At 42.2% G+C, this 19,329-nt stretch overlaps 1 protein-coding gene across 2 annotated transcripts in view; it reads left to right on the top strand.

Annotated features, from left to right (window-relative positions):
• Positions 1-19,329, top strand: part of LOC133623002 (poly [ADP-ribose] polymerase tankyrase-1-like) — a 68,703-nt gene that overhangs the window by 11,333 nt on the left and 38,041 nt on the right. Inside the window, exons 4-10 of one of the 2 annotated variants that reach the window (XM_061985885.2) lie at positions 1,219-1,255; positions 5,988-6,063; positions 12,384-12,404; positions 16,023-16,117; positions 16,199-16,265; positions 16,344-16,530; positions 18,224-18,345. In XM_061985885.2, the coding sequence (XP_061841869.2) occupies positions 1,219-1,255; positions 5,988-6,063; positions 12,384-12,404; positions 16,023-16,117; positions 16,199-16,265; positions 16,344-16,530; positions 18,224-18,345 (605 nt within the window). The remainder of the gene's footprint in view (positions 1-1,218; positions 1,256-5,987; positions 6,064-12,383; positions 12,405-16,022; positions 16,118-16,198; positions 16,266-16,343; positions 16,531-18,223; positions 18,346-19,329) is intronic. The other variant, XM_061985886.2, reaches the window with a different exon arrangement.

Raw genomic sequence — 19,329 nt, 5'->3', positions numbered from 1 at the left:
ACAAAACAAGAGTCTCAGAAAGCTGGCGTGCACAAGCTAGCAAGCTACGAAGTTTGCCGACAATGTATTTCTTGTAAAGTGTATACAAAGGAGTACGGAAGCTGGACAAACAAGATGCCAAAAACCAACCACTTTCATGTGGTATTGGACAGAAAGGAGGACTTTTTTCTCCTCCATTCGAAAATGCGGACCTTATTAGCACCACTGTCTGATTCCAATCAATGCAAGTCATCACAATCAGGTAATACACCAACTTATATTCTTGTCTTCATGAAAGAAAGGAATCTATATGTGTTAAACATGCTTGCATTATCTTTAAACACCTTTAACTTATTAACAATATTAACTATATGTGTTAAACATGCTTGTATTATCATTAAACACCTTTAACTTGTTAACAATATTAACTATATGTATTAAACATACTTTTATTATCATTAAACACCTTTAATTTATTAACAATATTAACTATATGTATTAAACATTCTTGTATTATCATTAAACACCTTTAATTTATTAACAATATTAACTATATGTGTTAAACATGCTTGTATTATCATTAAACACCTTTAATTTATTAACAATATTAACTATGTGTTAAACATGCTTGCATTATCATTAAACACCTTTAACTTATTAACAAAAACATATATTTCATAAATTAGTAAATATAAATGATATATATGAATGAGGTAGACTTGATCAATTGAAAAGTAGCTCGCCTGCAGAAAAAGTGTGAGCACCCCTGCTCTAATAACTAAAGTCCCTGGGGTGAATAATGTAAACTCACTACACCGGTATGTTTTAGCGCTTTCATGGCGAGTTTACTGACAGATATAAGTAGGAAATGTACGCTACTTCATATTAGAAACTGCAACAGCAAAGGATGAATGTCCCATAACAATAAGATTTACAGATGATAAGACTACAATGGCCGAGGCGTGCACATTTTCAGGATTTATGCAGATCCAAATTACACATTAGCAAGTACCAGAAGGTAAGAAAAGTTGGTTTTGTATCATATTGTTTTTGTCTTGCATAGGGATTGTGAATGATAGACATTTAAAACAAAAAAAAGTGCAGCTCCCCTTTAAAATCCACAGCGGTTCTGTCTCGGAAAATGTTATTTTTTCTTTTGTTGTTGATGTTTTTCATCTTTCAGTATAAGCAATTGTTATTTACATGGCTTCACCTAATCTGTAACTCTATCCCAAACAGGTGAATACAAGAAAGATGAGCTCCTGGAAGCAGCAAGGTGAGTGTCTTTTCTAGGGCGGGAAAAAGTACCTGCTTGGCCACTGCCCATCACAAAGAATGAGGTATCGATCAACTAACTGTGTATATCCATATACACACTGCGAAATCATTTCCATTGCATCAGATAGATTACATTTCTTACAAGTAAGCCATCAGGAGCAGACTAGAAGGCATGCAATACAACACAAGAAATAAATGCTTCGTAAACATTGACAGAAGTCTAGACGGAGCCACGTTACATCATAAAGTAAGCAGCTATTACCAGGAAATGAACAAGTAGATTACTAACAGACTGGAGAGAGGATAATATACCAGTGCTCTATTGCAGTCATAAACATGAGGGGGAGGACTGATCAGGCCATAAAGTGGTACCAATATATGATCAGTACCAGAGTGGTTAGGTCAAAATTAACATTTTTACACAATTTGTTTTTTGTAATTTTTGCTATCATTTATAAATTCAGGGAATAAGTCCTTGGATGTTTTTAAGGGCAAAAACCAAAGATAAATGATTAGTAACTTTTGTTAGTTCAGTATTATTGACTTCATTTTGCTTAAACAACTATGTAATAAGAAATGAGAATAGGTTTTTTTTTTTTAAATATTGTGTTGTTATTGTTACACTGCTGCCCTGTGTTTTATTTTTTTGATTTATAATTGTGATTAAATGTACAATCAATACATGTGATCAGTATCAGCCTATTTCTATTCTTTACACTACTGTTGGATTTTAAATTTTCCTGAAGGAGTAAATAAAGTACTATCTCTCTATTTCAGTCATTGGTAATCAGAATCGGCAGCATAAAGCCCTTCTTTGTTTGTGATTTTTTTGTGTAGTTTAAACAGTTATGTTGTCAGAGAAAAGTACAGCTTGTCTAACTCACATAAGAACTAAGATTAATGCTTGTTGTAATTCTTCCAAGATAAACTTAAGTTTTCTGACTTTATTCAACTGTATGTCTTGATAATATACCTTGTAAACTACTCTAAATGTGTATTGGCCCATCTCAAAAACATTTATTATATTTGTATACAAGTCAGCTTCATATTATATTTTTGTACAATATTTTGTAGCCGATGACTCATTTCAGTAAGAGTGGGTTTTTAGCCCAGAATGAGCGAATACCGTATTTTTCGGAGTATAAGTCGCAACTGCCGAAAAAGCATAATAAAAAAGGAAAAAAAACACATATAAGTCGCACTGGAGCCCGGCCAAACTATGAAAAAAAACTGCGACTTATAGTCCGAAAAATACGGTACATGAAATATGACCACATGACTTTGATGCTAATAGCATGTTTACACTAAGCACAAAAAGAATATACAGTATAAGACAAATCTATGGAGCCCCTAAAGCAGGGGTCGGCAACCCAAAATGTTGAAAGAGCCATAATGGACCAAAAATACAAAAACAAATCTGTCTGGAGCCGCAAAAAATTAAAAGCCATATTACATACAGATAGTGTGTCATGGAATTAAGAGGACTTAAATAAAACTATATGAGCTCAAATATAGCTACAAATGAGGCATAATGATGCAATATGTACATATAGCTAGCCTAAATAGCCTGTTAGCATCGATTAGCCTGCAGTCATGCAGTGACCAAATATGTCTGATTAGCACTCCACACAAGTCAATAACATCAACAAAACTCACCTTTCATGCACAACCTTAAAAGTTTGGTGGACAAAATGAGACAGAAAAAGAAGTGGCATAAAACACGTCCTAGAAAGTCGGAGAAAGTTATACATGTAAACAAACTACGGTGAGTTCAAGGACCGCCAAAATTAGTAGGACAAAACGGCGCTCGCCAAATACTCGAATCAGTGAAGCATGTTTAATATAAACAGTGTGCTTGGTAACAATTAGGGAGGTTTGTGTCATGTTTGTCCTCCTACAGAAACCATATTAAAACAAAAATAGATTTTTTTTTTCCCCTCATCTTTTTCCATTTTTCATACATTTTTTGAAAAAGCTCCAGAGAGCCACTAGGGCGGCGCTAAAGAGCCGCATGCGGCTCTAGAGCCGCGGGTTGCCGACCCCTGCCCTAAAGGGACATGGGGGAAAATATTTTTTTAATAATTTTTTTTATTTATTTAATTTTTTTTAGACATGTATCTCGTGCGCACGAGAAACTTTTTATAAAGTTATAAAAAAAATTGTAATTGTTTATTTTTTTAATTTCTTTTAGACATGTATCTCGTGCGCACGAGAAAATTGCAAACACATTTTTTTTTTTATAACTTTATAAAAAGTGTCTGTGTGCACGAGATAGTTTCTCGTGCGCAAGAAATACATGTCTGAAAAAAAATGTTTTCCCCCCCATGTCCCTTTAGGGGCTCCGCACAAATCAGAATCAGAAATACTTTATTGATCCCCGAGGGGAAATTAAAATTTTCAGCACAATCCCATTCAAGATCAGACAAACATTACAGGTGTTTACAGTTAATTTTATCGTGCATTTGTACATTTTATTTCTCAGGAATGCAAATAGATTTGTACAGATTTGGTGGAATGGCCCACATAGGTTGGATGGATCAGTGGTTCTCAACCTTTTTTCAGTGATGTACCCCCTGTGAACATTTTTTTAATTCAAGTACCCCCTAATCCTAAACTGTAAATCCCATTAACAGATATTCTTCGGAATACTGTCTGAATTTTGCCGGCTCTGGTTTGGCCTTCTTTGGCACATGTTCCTCCTTGTTTTCAGCTGCATTACTGCTACGCTTAAACCAAGCCTCCATAGTTTTCTACATCGATAGTTGATTGACAGTTGGTGCCGTGTGGCACCGCCAGGTAGGGTCGAACCATCACGGCATGGGGGAAACTCTGGGTTTATGGTAATGAATGGAATAGCCTACTTGATTTGATGTTCAGTTTATGAAATTACATTCATATTTTGTTGAAGTATTAATCAATCAATATATTTATAAAGGATTTTTGAATTGTTGCTATTTTTATCCATCCATCCATCCATCCATCTTCTTCCGCTTATCCGAGGTCGGGTCGCGGGGGCAGCAGCTTAAGCAGGGAAGCCCAGACTTCCCTCTCCCCAGCCACTTCGTCCAGCTCCTCCCGGGGGATCCCGAGGCGTTCCCAGGCCAACCGGGAGAGATAGTCTTCCCAGCGTGTCCTGGGTCTTCCCCGTGGCCTCCTACCGGTCGGACGTGCCCGAAACACCTTCCTAGGGAGGCGTTCGGGTGGCATCCTGACCAGATGCCCGAACCACCTCATCTGGCTCCTCTCAATGTGGAGGAGCAGCGGCTTTACTTTGAGCTCCCCCCCGGATGGCAGAGCTTCTCACCCTATCTCTAAGGGAGAGCCCCGCCACTCGGCGGAGGAAACTCATTTCGGCCGCTTGTACCCGTGATCTTGTCCTTTCGGTCATGACCCAAAGCTCATGACCATAGGTGAGGATGGGAATGTAGATCGACCGGTAAATCGAGAGCTTTGCCTTCCGGCTCAGCTCCTTCTTCACCACAACGGATCGATACAGCGTCCGCATTACTGAAGACGCCGCACCGATCCGCCTATCGATCTCACGATCCACTCTTCCCCCACTCGTGAACAAGACTCCGAGGTACTTGGGGCAAGATCTCCTCCCCAACCCCGAGATGGCACTCCACCCTTTTCCGGGAGAGAACCATGGACTCGGACTTGGAGGTGCTGATTCTCATCCCAGTCGCTTCACACTCGGCTGCGAACCGATCCAGTGAGAGCTGAAGATCTTGGCCGGAGGAAGCCATCAGGACCACATCATCTGCAAATAGCAGTGACCTAATCCTGCAGCCACCAAACCAGATCCCCTCAACGCCCTGACTGCGCCTAGAAATTCTGTCCATAAAGGTTATGAACAGAATCGGTGACAAAGGGCAGCCTTGGCGGAGTCCAACCCTCACTGGAAACGTGTCCGACTTACTGCCGGCAATGCGGACCAAGCTCTGACACTGATTATACAGGGAGCGGACTGCCACAATAAGACAGTCCGTTACCCCATACTCTCTGAGCACTCCCCACAGGACTTCCCGGGGTACACGGTCGAATGCCTTCTCCAAGTCCACAAAGCACATGTAGACTGGTTGGGCAAACTCCCATGCACCCTCAAGGACCCTGCCGAGAGTATAGAGCTGGTCCACAGTTCCACGACCAGGACGAAAACCACACTGTTCCTCCTGAATCCGAGGTTCGACTATCCTATCCTATACTAGCCTCCTCTCCAGTACACCTGAATAGACCTTGCCGGGAAGGCTGAGGAGTGTGATCCCACGATAGTTGGAACACACCCTCCGGTTCCCCTTCTTAAAGAGAGGAACCACCACCCCGGTCTGCCAATCCAGAGGTACCGCCCCCCGATGTCCACGCGATGTTGCAGAGTCTTGTCAACCAAGACAGCCCCACAACATCCAGAGCCTTAAGGAACTCCGGGCGGATCTCATCCACCCCCGGGGCCTTGCCACCGAGGAGCTTTTTAACTACCTCAGCAACCTCAGCCCCAGAAATGGGAGAGCCCACCACAGATTCCCCAGGCCCTGCTTCCTTATAGGAAGACGTATTTTTAGAATATTTAAAAGAAAATCTCACGTACCCCTTGGCATACCTTCAAGAACCCCCAGGGGTACGCGTGCCCCCATTTGAGAACCACTGGGATAGATCTCTACAAATGAAATGATGTATTATCGCCAATTAGCTTTACATTATGAAAGTAAAATTGTATTTTTTTTGTCTTGCAGGAGTGGAAATGAAGAAAAACTAATGGCTTTACTGACTCCATTAAATGTCAACTGCCATGCCAGCGATGGCCGAAAGGTAAATCTAATATCAAATAAGCCTAAAAACAGATGTCATGACTCCCCTGATACAATGTGATATGTGGGGTTGCAACACTAATACTGTACAGGGAGTTTGGGGGGAGGGGTAAAAGCCTTGTGACACAGCAGGGGTTATATGTATGTTCATAAACAGGTTAGTTTTGTATTTATTAAAAATGTGTGAGATTCTTCAACCTGTTGTATATCATAATATCTGATATTTTAGCTGTTGTTGTATTGACTGTATTCACACTCACAACTGCTATAAGATGTTGAATGGTTCTCGGAGGATGTCATTTCAACATACCATTAGTCAACTAGGGTTGTAGTAATAAAGTATCGCAGTACTAATTAATTAAAAACAGATAAAAAATGTTCCCCCAGACATGATGGCGCGGCGTTGTGACATTGCTGGTAAAACGAGCAGACACGCATATTAGGCAGCACAGAGTACTTACAAGCTGAAAGTGTGGAGATAGAAAAGGGAGAATGGACGTATTTTGGCTTAGAGGGGAACTGCACTTTTTTGGGGAATTTCGCTTATCGTTCACAATCACTATGAAAGACATGACTGATGGATTTTTTAGAATGCACTCTAAATATTAAACAAATGCGATCAAAAGTCCACTTACAATGGCGCCTATGGGAGCCCTTCAATTCTGCCTATAGAGCCTCTAAAAACATCCAAACACCTCCACTATGGTTTTATATACATGATTTAAGTATGTAATGTACACTGCAAAAAGTCAGTGTTCAAAAACAAGACCAAAAAATTAGGAGTATTTTATTTGAACTAAGCAAAATTATCTGCCAATAGAACAAGAAAATTTGGCTTGTCAAGACTTTCCAAAACAAGTAAAATTAGCTGACCTCAATGAACCCAAAAATAGCTTAAAATAAGTATATTCTCACTAATAACAAGTGCACTTTTCTTGGTAGAAAAAAAAAAAAGAGACCTTTTGGCTCAAGTTGCTGAAAAATATTCTTAAATGAAGTAAATGCTAGTGCCATTATCTTGACATAATGATATGCGCTCGGTAGAGATGCGCGGATAGGCAATTATTTCATCCGCAACCGCATCAGAAAGTCGTCAACCATCCGCCATCCACCCGATGTAACATTTGATCAGAACCGCACCCGCCCGTTGTTATATATCTAATATAGACGATGCAAGGCATTAGTGAGGTTATAAAGCTTTTGCCTGTTAAAGAAAGGAGACTGATCCAATGCAGCACAGACATTCGCGTGCCACGCTGTCACGACCCAGACGCACACCAGTGCGCAATCATATGGGAGCCGCGCTGAGCGCACCTCCAAGCGCGTCTCGCTGCCGGCGACGGCCGGGTATGGGCCCGACGCTCCAGCGCCATCCATTTTCAGGGCAGGTGGGTTGTTACACACTCCTTAGCGGGTTCCGACTTCCATGGCCACCGTCCTGCTGTCTATATCAACCAGGGTGAGCCCCACCTCTTTCGTGAGCGCACTGCGCGCGGAGTGACCCCTGTTACGAGCCCCCGGCCACGGGGGTGGCGGGCAGGTAAGCTGCTTACCTGCTGCGCGTGACGCCGGCCGCGGCGAAGGCGGACGAGGCAGGGTGTCGGTGCGGTGGGCGCGGTGGTGACCCTGGACGTGCGTCGGGCCCTTCTCGCGGATCGCCTCAGCTACGGCTCCCGGTGGGGCCCTTCTCCGCTCCGTAAAAGTGTCCATCTCTTTTTTTTTTTTCCTTCTGTTGTGGCATATGCTGCAGGTGCCTGCTCGTTTTTCGTATGTGGGTAACAACATTTAACTATGTATATATATTTACCAATTGGTTTAACTGCCACCCGCCTGAATCTATTTAAAATCTTTTTTTTTTTTTTTTTCAACCGCCCGACCCGACCCGCGGATAAAATCTAATTTTTTTTTATTTCATCCGCCCGATCCGCGGATAATCCGCGGACTCCGCGGTTGTGCCCGCAAACCGCGCATCTCTAGCGCTCGGCATTACATTGACTTATACTAAAAAAACTAATTTATTGTTCTTAATGGAAAGGCAACAAGGCAAGCGCTTGTTACTCTCGGGGTCTCCTAGCCGCTCAGGCAAATCATATTGTCTAAAAATGCATTTTTCCATGGATAACATGACATCATCGCGCCAAGTGCGTGCTCTTTCAGTCAATTAGTGCGCATATATACAGCCCGGCCCCCCGCCCCAAAAAATGTTTTATTGTAATTTCGAAGAATTTACCTGAATGTGAATGAACTATTTCTGTTCAAAATTGTTAGAAATGTTAAATATTTAAATATTAACTGTCAGTTTACTGTACTGTGCCAACTGTACTACTATATGAGTACATATTTTCTATTGTTTCATTGAAAATAAAACAGCAAAGTCCATTTGGCTGTCATCTGTTTTAATATGAGACACATTTGTGCTTGAAATTAGAAATGATTACTTTAAAAAAGTAGTTTTATACTTGTGAGTGTTGATGACACAACACTTGATATTCTAGTTTCAAGCATGTTTTACTCAATATAGGTCATCACATCTCAGCAACAAGCTGTAATATCTTACTGACATCATTTAGGACCAAAACACTTAAAACAAGTAAAACACTGTAACATAAAATCTGTTTAGTGAGAAGAATTATCTTATCAGACAGAAAATAAGCAAATATCACCCTTATTTGAGATATTTCATCTTACTTAGATTTCAGTTTTTGCAGTGCAGTAACAAGCACATTTATAATACTTTAATGTTAACGAATTTTGATCATTTTAAGGATACGCGGCGCATTACTTTAGAAAAACGCATCACAACAATTTTTTTTAATTTCATCCATTTTCTACCGCTTGTCCCTTTTGGGCTCGTGGGTGGTGCTGGAGCCTATCTCATCATCACTGATTTCTGCTCACTGCAGATTTTGACAACCAACAAACATGTCATTAGGATGCCGACTGCTCGGGTGTTCATATATTCCCATTTAGGTGAAGAAGAAGAAGAAGAATAATAATAATTCTCGTGCAGAAACAGGGTGAGGGAGTGACGGGGAACAGGCGCTTTTAGTGTTGTTCTCGCCAGTTTCAGCTCCTATATGGCTGTCAAAGTGTCCCAACTTGTCGGAATACCTACTCACACTTCTTCTGTGCAGGTGAGAGGCATGATTAGTGATCTAAAATACATTTACTTGGAGCAAGGAAGTAAGGAAGCTGCTGATCAGTTGATGTTGTAGACATAGAAACACCCGGAAGTGATCACGGTGTCGCTCTAAATCACAGGTGTCAAACTCAAGGCCCGGGGGCTAGATCTGGCCCACTACATTATTGTATGTGGCCCGCGAAAGCCTAGAAATAATATGCATTAATAAAATGCTTAATCTTTTCCTACTAAATATATGTGTTTTCTTTCCCTTTTGACATTAAAAATCATGTACTGCAAGCAATTGCATATACAGGTAAAAGCCAGTAAATTAGAATATTTTGAAAAACTTGATTTATTTCAGTAATTGCATTCAAAAGGTGTAACTTGTACATTATATTTATTCATTGCACACAGACTGATGCATTCAAATGTTTATTTCATTTAATTTTGATGATTTGAAGTGGCAACAAATGAAAATCCAAAATTCCGTGTGTCACAAAATTAGAATATTACTTAAGGCTAATACAAAAAAGGGATTTTTAGAAATGTTGGCCAACTGAAAAGTATGAAAATGAAAAATATGAGCATGTACAATACTCAATACTTGGTTGGAGCTCCTTTTGCCTCAATTACTGCGTTAATGCGGCGTGGCATGGAGTCGATGAGTTTCTGGCACTGCTCAGGTGTTATGAGAGCCCAGGTTGCTCTGATAGTGGCCTTCAACTCTTCTGCGTTTTTGGGTCTGGCATTCTGCATCTTCCTTTTCACAATACCCCACAGATTTTCTATGGGGCTAAGGTCAGGGGAGTTGGCGGGCCAATTTAGAACAGAAATACCATGGTCCGTAAACCAGGCACGGGTAGATTTTGCGCTGTGTGCAGGCGCCAAGTCCTGTTGGAACTTGAAATCTCCATCTCCATAGAGCAGGTCAGCAGCAGGAAGCATGAAGTGCTCTAAAACTTGCTGGTAGACGGCTGCGTTGACCCTGGATCTCAGGAAACAGAGTGGACCGACACCAGCAGATGACATGGCACCCCAAACCATCACTGATGGTGGAAACTTTACACTAGACTTCAGGCAACTTGGATCCTGTGCCTCTCCTGTCTTCCTCCAGACTCTGGGGCCTCGATTTCCAAAGGAAATGCAAAATTTGCATGGTTGGGTGATGGTTTGGGGTGCCATGTCATCTGCTGGTGTCGGTCCACTCTGTTTCCTGAGATCCAGGGTCAACGCAGCCGTCTACCAGCAAGTTTTAGAGCACTTCATGCTTCCTGCTGCTGACCTGCTCTATGGATATATAATGTACAAGTTACACCTTTTGAATGCAGTTACTGAAATAAATCAAGTTTTTCAAAATATTCTAATTTACTGGCTTTTACCTGTATGTAAGTGATGAAGTAGATGACAATGATGATGAAGTAATGCACAGCAAGCATGTCGCGGCTCAGATGAGTGAGCGGTCGTACCAGAAACTTGAAGGTTTCTGGTATGAATCCAGCTTCCGCCATCCGAGTCATTGTGGTTGTGTCCTGGGGCCCCTTTCAACCACCTTTCTCCCAAGGGCCACCCACACTGGTATGGGGGACTACAGATGGAAATGGGCAACTACCGTATTTTCCGCACCATAAGGCGCCCTGGGTTATAAGCCGCGCCTTCAATGAACGGCATATTTCAAAACTTTGTCCACCTATAAGCCGCCCCGTGTTGTAAGCCGCATCTAACTGCGCTAAAGGAATGTCAAAAAAACAGTCAGATAGGTCAGTCAAACTTTAATAATATATTAAAAACCAGCGTGATGTGGGCGCGCATGGAATCGTATATCAACATGGACGGAGCTGCGTGAAAAAAGCCACCCGGCCTCTTCGCGTAAACTTAAACTTACCTTAACCACTCGCTCATCTTTTCTTCATCCATCCCTTCGAGTTAGCTTTTATGATGACGCCGGCTGGAAAGGTCTCTTTTGGCAAGGTCTTCCTTTTGAATATCACCATGGGTGGAAGTTTCTGGCCATTAGCATGGCAAGCTAGAACCACAGTGAAGGATGACTTCTCATTCCCTGTGGTGCGAATATTCACCGTACGTGCTCCCGTTGTATCCACAGTGCGGTTCACAGGAATATCAAAAGTCAGTGGAACCTCGTCCATGTTGATAATGTTCTCTGGCCGGATCTTTTTTTCAGCTATCTTGTTTTAACAATATGCACGGAAAGTAGCCAGCTTTTCTTGAAAGTCTTTAGGCAGTTGCTGTGAAATAGTAATCCGTGTGCGGATGGAGAGATTGCGTCTTTTCATGAACCGGATCCCTGTCGCTTAGTAGGAGCCATTTTGTGGTCTTTACAGATGTAAACACACAAAGGAAATGAAACGTACGGTAATATCCGCACGCTTTTTCTTCTTCTACGCGGGCGGGTGGTTGCTTACAGTAGAAGAAGAAGCGCTTCCTGTTCTATGGGGGCGGGTGCTTACCTTGGCGGTTGCTTGCGTAGAAGAAGAAGCACTTCCTCTTCTACGGGGAAAAAAGATGGCGGCTGTTTACCGTAGTTGCGAGACCGAAACTTTATGAAAATGAATCTTAATATTAATCCATATATAAAGCGCACCGGGTTAAAAGCCGCACTGTCAGCTTTTGAGTAAATTTGTGGTTTTTAGGTGCGGCTAATAGTGCGGAAAATACGGTACTGCAAAATAGAACCTTTACATCTTGGCATCTTCAGCATCCACATCTTTTTCCACTAAAAACTTAAGAGACGTGTTATTTCTTGCAGCAGGTGCAAATTATCTGTGAAAAATGTTGCAAATAGTGAATTTTTTGTGCGGTAAAATAAATGTGTTCCAAAAAAAGAGAGCAGCAACGGAGGAGGAAACACTGTATAATCATCACAAGCTGCTTTCATTCACGCCTTGTCATATTTTTATTATGTTTACTCTGCCTTGTCTTTCTCCAATTTATATTTGTTGTGGGATTAAGCACTGTTGAAAATACTAAAGCTAAAAACTGTGGAGAACTTTCTCACCCTAAAGCTGTTTAGCCCGAATATCCCAATTTTTGACTAATCAGTTATGACTAGGCCTTGAAGTTGTGTTTAGTCATACTTTAGAGGGGAGAATAGATTTATCTGTGACCCGATGCTGTCATTTTTGTAATTTTTTTTTTTTCGTTTTGTTTTCCGTGTGACTCTGGCAACATTTGTCGATCAGTCAACATCTCAAAAAATGCTGGTAAGTTGACCTTGATAACAGCCACTTGATTGATGCACTGTTGTGATCTTTTTTTTTTTTCCTTTTTAATCCATTGTTTTATTTGACCAATAAGATGGCTGTCACTGGTTTAATTGCACATCACGGGTGTGTGGGTCACTCATGTAATCCCACCCTGATGCTCCTCTGTGTGTGTGCGCGTGCGGGTTAGTGTGCGCGAGTGGCATGTGAGTGACTTTTAAAAAAAAAAAACCCATCTTTTTACATTTGGAGAGGAGCTCAGTTTTTCACTGCCTGCTTTCTTGAGCGTCTGTCTTCTTTTTTTTTTTTTTTTTTTTTTTTTTACACTCACCCACACTTTTACTCAGTCAGTTTTCACACAGTATCTGACCTTTTGATTTTGTCTTATTGACATGATTTCTGATGATTACTCATGCATGACCAAAGGCTCGCCCCTATTTGCATTTTGTCAAGCAATTATGTCTGGTGAAATGTGTGTGTTATTCCCCATCCCCTGATAAGTTGGTCGCTATGCAGGAATGACTTTCACCCGTTTCTTGAGTGCTATGCTTTCCTTCTTGTGCAATGATTTCTGACTGCTTGCCATCCTGCACTCAACAATGCCATTGCACAGCAGACTCTGTCACCTAGGAGATGCAGTTTGATTTGATTTTTTTCCCCCCCTAAATATCCCTGCATGGAATGTGTATTTAGAATAACTTATAATATTGTAAGCTTTATTTTTGCAACATTTTAAAAAAATGACAATTTCACTTGCTTTGACTAACATTTTATTTTCTTGGCTGATAATGGTTGTTCTTTTTATATAGTGGGGATTTGATCAAATCAAGATTAGAATTAGCTTGGAGTGTAACGGCACACAAAAATTTCGGTTCGGTACGTACCTCGGTTCAGAGGTCACGGTTCAGTTCATTTTCGGTACAGTAAGAAAACAACCAAATATAAATTTTTGGGTTATTTATTTACCAAATTTGCTAAATCTTCCACCGAAAGTATTTTTCTTAATGGAATATTTGATGTGAAGTAATGGGAGCCTTGGATAGGTCAATAATTCATAATAACATTGATTTTGATTCAATATTTTGTAGGGCTGCAGCAAACGATTATTTTTCTATCGATTAATCTATAGATTATTTTTTTCGATTAATCGGTTAATCTATAGATAATTTTTTCGATTAATCTATAGATTATTTTTCCTTTTACCGATTTTTTTTTTTCATTTAAAATGAAGAGGAAAAAATAAATGTAGGCCAGTTTTTTCAAAAGGCATGGCTTTTATTTACAAAAAAAAAAGTATGGCCACTAGTCAGTCAACATTGACAACAACATGACAAAATATTCTGTAACAATGTAAACATTTAAAACTTTTAACATTTAACAAAATTAAAAGTAGCTTATTTGCTTTTTAATGTGCAAATATAAAAGTAAACATCCAGTGCAAATCTTAATATTCTGGAATAGTATAAGCATTTCAAAAGTAAAAGTATTGCTTATTTTGCTTTAAAATGTGCAAAAATAAAGATAAACATCCAATACAAAAAAGTGCAAAACGGAAATATTCTGTAACAAGTGTAAACATTTCAACAAAAGTAAAAGTATTGCTTATTTGCTAAAATGTGCAAAAATAAAGCTAAACATCCAATACAAAAAAGTGTACAGTGTAAACATTTCAACAAAAGTAAAAGTATTGCTTATTTTGCTTAATAACACAACAATGATAGTATGATTAAAGTGAAAGTTAATTGTTGGTTTGTACATAGTATATGTAACTGTTAATGTTGTAAAAGGTATTTGCACAACTAATTAACGTTAGCGTTTGTGACACGTCTTGTGCCGTGGGGTTCTTTCAGGACCGACAGACTGAACGCCAGACGGCTTTGCCAGGTTTACAATCTTTTAATTTTACACAAAGTCTTTTCTCTTCCAACTGCGCGGATCGCGCACCTGGGCACGATTGCGGCGTCGCTCCCGGCGCGCCCCGCCTCGCCGCTCGCTCGCCGCCGCCGCCTCTCCACAGCGTTAAAGAGGAGCGCGTCTTTGTAAACACTGAACAGGCACGCCAAACGCGCCTCTCAGAGCGAAACGGTGCTTTAGTTTATGAATTTACAACGCAGATACAAATGACACATTCATGTTTTTGTGTAATAATGACAACGTATACGCACGCGGACGATTGACTTGTTGATGGTGATGGCAAGAACGCTGTCGGGGGTTTTCTTTTCAAATGTTCGTTCATAGCCGTTGTGCTGCTATGATAGGCCATTTCCGCTCGACACAGTGTGCATACAACAACATTATTAGGCCGTTTATTGAAATACTCCCACACTTTTGATGACTTTTGGCGTGCTTTTTTCCCCTCGCTCGCATCGTCTGCTTTGCGCTCCGCCATGACAGTAAAGTAGTGTGACGTAAATATGCGACGCGCCGACGCACAAAAACGGCGTCGACGTATTTACGTAACCGATGACGTCGATGACGTCGACTACGTCGACGCGTCGTTTCAGCCTTAATATTTTGTTTTGAGCAATGACAGTTTGAAAGGAAAAAAAACAGCTTTGTTTTGTTAGTCAACATTGCAACTTTTTCTAAATTACATTTAACCTTTAAGCTTTTTTATTTCACTTTTGTTATGTTTTTGTGTATTTTAATAGTATTTTTAGAATGTGCCGTGGGCCTTTAAAACATTAGCTGTGGGCCGCAAATGGCACACTTTTGACACCCCTGCTATAGATAATAAAAAATTAATTGTGATAAATCTATGGATAAAAAGCAGAGCCTGGCGACGCATGCGCGTTTATCATAACTCTCTCTCTTTCTCTGTCTCTGCCCCTCCCTCACCAATGCTGCTGTTTGTTTTGTTTTCAACCCCTTCTTAACCCTGAACGTACATTGAAAATACACGCAACCCTAACTCAAAATGCCGGACATTTGAGGCATTTAAGAAACTCCGCCCTGACAGCGCCGCAAAAGAGGACGTATGGTCAGTCTATCCTAGCCCGTTAGCTGCTAGCATGCCGTGTGTTGTGCCTCGGTGTGCATTGTTTACACAACGTGCGTTACGCTACTTAATATGTCCGTGTGGGAACTCGTTCGGTACACCTCCGAACCGAACCGGAACCCCCGTACCGAAACGGTTCAATACAAATACACGTACCGTTACACCCCTAGAATTAGCAAATTGATAGCGTGATCAAATACTTTAACTTTAGATAGGATAAAATGAGAAGGTGGTGATGTAATTAATGCTTTTATTCATGGTTCTGCATAGCAGACAGGAAGCAGTCACTCTTCCCCAACCGTAACATCAATCAGTCCATTTTTATGATTTGACACTCACTACCAAATGTTCAGCTCCATGTAGGACAGTTATTACAAATCACTCATTTTTGACAAAATATTGACAGCAGATTAGGTTTGATGTTTGTTTTGTCCACTCCTTATGTTGACTTTGCGCCGTTCACCATTCATCTGCAGCTCAGAGCTCACCTAGCCCAATCTCATTGGCTCTGGCCCTAATCAGCTGCTTGCTCTTTTGGCCATCGAAGGCAGCGCACAGTCAAGTAGCCAACCAGCCATTGTTTTCTTGCAGGTGCGTTAACAAGTTGTGGTCTCTTACAGTCAACTCCTCTCCACCTGGCTGCCGGCTACAACCGAGTGCGCATCGTACAACTCCTCCTTCAGCATGGAGCTGATGTTCACGCCAAGGACAAGGGGTGAGGGCTACAATGCAGACCTTCTTGAACATCTGTAGTCATAATTCCAGATGTGCTTAACCCCTAACCTTGTTACTTCAGCGGCCTGGTTCCTCTACACAATGCTTGTTCCTACGGTCACTTTGAGGTTACTGAGCTTCTGCTTAAGGTACATGCCTTCAAAATATCTCAATGTGTAAAGACTAGCTCGTGTGATTCTATTGGCTCAACGCTTTCCCTGCTTCAGCATGGCGCCTGTGTCAACGCCATGGACTTGTGGCAGTTCACTCCTCTCCATGAGGCAGCATCCAAGAACCGTGTAGAGGTTTGCTCCTTGCTGCTGAGCCACGGTGCTGATCCCACCTTGCTCAACTGCCACAGCAAGAGTGCTGTGGACATGGCCCCCACCCCAGAGTTAAAGGAGAGACTGACCTGTGAGTCCTATTAAGCACAAAACCAGAAATACAGTGGGGCAAAAAAGTATTTAGTCAGCCACCGATTGTACAAGTTCTCCCACTTAAAATGATGACAGAGGTCTGTAATTTTCATTATATGTACACTTCAACTGTGAGAGACAGAATGTGAAAAAAAAATCCAGGAATTCACATTGTAGGAATTTTAAAGAATTTAATTGTAAATCATGGTGGAAAAAAGTATTTGGTCACTTCAAACAACTCTGGCTCTCACAGACCTTTAATTTCTTCTTTAAGAAGCTCTTCTGTCCTCCACTTGTTACCTGTATTAATGGCACCTGTTTGAACTTGTTATCTGTATAAAAGACACCTGTCCACAGCCTCAAACAGTCAGACTCCAAACTCCACTATGGCCAAGACCAAAGAGCTGTCAAAGGACACTAGGAAAAGAATTGTAGACCTGCACCAGACTGTGAAGAGTGAATCTACAATAGGCAAGCAGCTTGGTGTGAAAAAATCAACTGTGGGAGCAATTATCAGAAAATGGAAGACATACAAGACCAATGATAATCTCCCTTGATCTGGGGCTCCACGCAAGATCTCATCCCGTGGGTTCAAAATGATCATGAGAACGGTGAGCAAAAATCCCAGAACCACACGGGGGGACCTGGTGAATGACCTGCAGAGAGCTGGGACCAAAGTAACAAAGGTTCCCATCAGTAACACACTACGCCGACAGGGAATCAAATCCTGCAGTGCCAGACGTGTCCCCCTGCTTAAGCCAGTGCATGTCCAGGCCCGTCTGAAGTTTGCCAGAGAGCACATGGATGATACAGCAGAGGATTGGGAGAATGTCATGTGGTCAGATGAAAACAAAATAGAACTTTTTGGTATAAACTCAACTCGTCGTGTTTGGAGGAAGAAGAATACTAAGTTGCATCCCAAGAACACCATACCTACTGTGAAGCGTGGGGGTGGAAACATCATGCTTTGGGGCTGTTTTTCTGCTAAGGGGACAGGCCGACTGATCCGTGTTAAGGAAAGAATGAATGGGGCCATGTATCGTGAGATTTTGAGCCAAAACCTCCTTCCATCAGTGAGAGCTTTGAAGATGAAACGTGGCTGGGTCTTCCAGCATGACAATGATCCCAAACACACCGCTCGGGCAACGAAGGAGTGGCTCCGTAAGAAGCATTTGAAAGTCCTGGAGTGGCCTAGCCAGTCTCCAGACCTCAACCCCATAGAAAATCTGTGGAGGGAGTTGAAAGTCCGTGTTGCTCGGCGACAGCCCCAAAACATCACTGCTCTCGAGAAGATCTGCATGGAGGAATGGGCCAAAATACCAGCTACTGTGTGTGCAAACCTGGTAAAGACCTATAGTCATCGTTTCTGTTATTGCCAACAAAGGTTATATTACAAAGTATTGAGTTGAATTTTTGTTATTGACCAAATACTTATTTTCCACCATAATTTACAAATAAATTCTTTAAAAATCCTACAATGTGAATTCCTGGATTTTTTTCCCACATTCTGTCTCTCACAGTTGAAGTGTACCTATGATGAAAATCACAGACCTCTGTCATCATTTTAAGTGGGAGAACTTGCACAATTGGTGGCTGACTAAATACTTTTTTGCCCCACTGTACATGTTTGTCATTTAAAGTGTTTTTTTAAAGTTGTTGGTCCCGTATCATTGTCTTTCCCTTCCTTGTAGATGAGTTCAAAGGTCATTCACTGCTGCAGGCAGCACGGGAAGCAGACATGGCCAAAGTGAAGAAGACGCTGGCTTTGGAAATCATCAGCTTCAAACATCCTCAAACCAATGAGACAGCTCTGGTCAGAACCAAATCAGCTCCATATTTACAACCACAGTGTTTTTGCCTTATTTTTCTACCTTTACACATGCTAAAATGATGTCATCAAACTTTACCAAAATGTTCTTAAGAAGGCACTCAATTTAGTGCTGACATGTATGCTTTTTATTTAGGGGTGTAAAGGTACTAGAGATGCGCGGATAGGCAATTATTTCATCCGCAACCGCATCAGAAAGTCGTCAACCATCCGCAATCCACCCGATCCAACATTTGATCAGAACCGCATCCGCCCGCACCCGCCCGTTGTTATATATCTAATATAGACGATGCAAGGCATTAGTGAGGTTATAAAGCTTTTGCCTGTTAAAGAAAGGAGACTGATCCAATGCAGCACAGACATTCGCGTGCCACGCTGTCACGACCCAGACGCACACCAGTGCGCAATCATATGGGAGCCGCGCTGAGCGCACCTCCAAGCGCGTCTCGCTGCCGGCGACGGCCGGGTATGGGCCCGACGCTCCAGCGCCATCCATTTTCAGGGCTAGTTGATTCGGCAGGTGGGTTGTTACACACTCCTTAGCGGGTTCCAACTTCCATGGCCACCGTCCTAGCTGCTGTCTATATCAACCAGGGTGAGCCCCACCCCTTTTGTGAGCGCACTGCGCGCGGAGTGACCCCTGTTACGCGCCCCCGGCAACAGGGGTGGCGGGCAGGTAAGCTGCGCGGGCGGAGCACGCGGAGTGACCCCTGTTACGAGCCCCCGGTCACGGGGGTGGCGGGCAGGTAAGCTGCTTACCTGCTGCCCGTGACGCCGGCCGCGGCGAAGGCGGACGAGGCGGGGTGTCGGTGCGGTGGGCACGGTGGTGACCCTGGACGTGCGTCGGGCCCTTTTCGCGGATCGCCTCAGCTATGGCTCCCGGTGGGGCCCTCTCGGGGGAAGGGGCCTCGGTCCCGGACCCCGGCGAGGCGTCCCTTCTCCGCTCCGTAAAAGTGTCCATCTCTTTTC

The sequence above is a fragment of the Nerophis lumbriciformis genome, linkage group LG12 (genome assembly GCF_033978685.3).
Source record: "Nerophis lumbriciformis linkage group LG12, RoL_Nlum_v2.1, whole genome shotgun sequence".
NCBI lineage: Eukaryota > Metazoa > Chordata > Actinopteri > Syngnathiformes > Syngnathidae > Nerophis > Nerophis lumbriciformis.
Note: the sequence above shows the minus strand (reverse complement) of the source record. Positions and strands in the feature narration are given on the sequence as shown.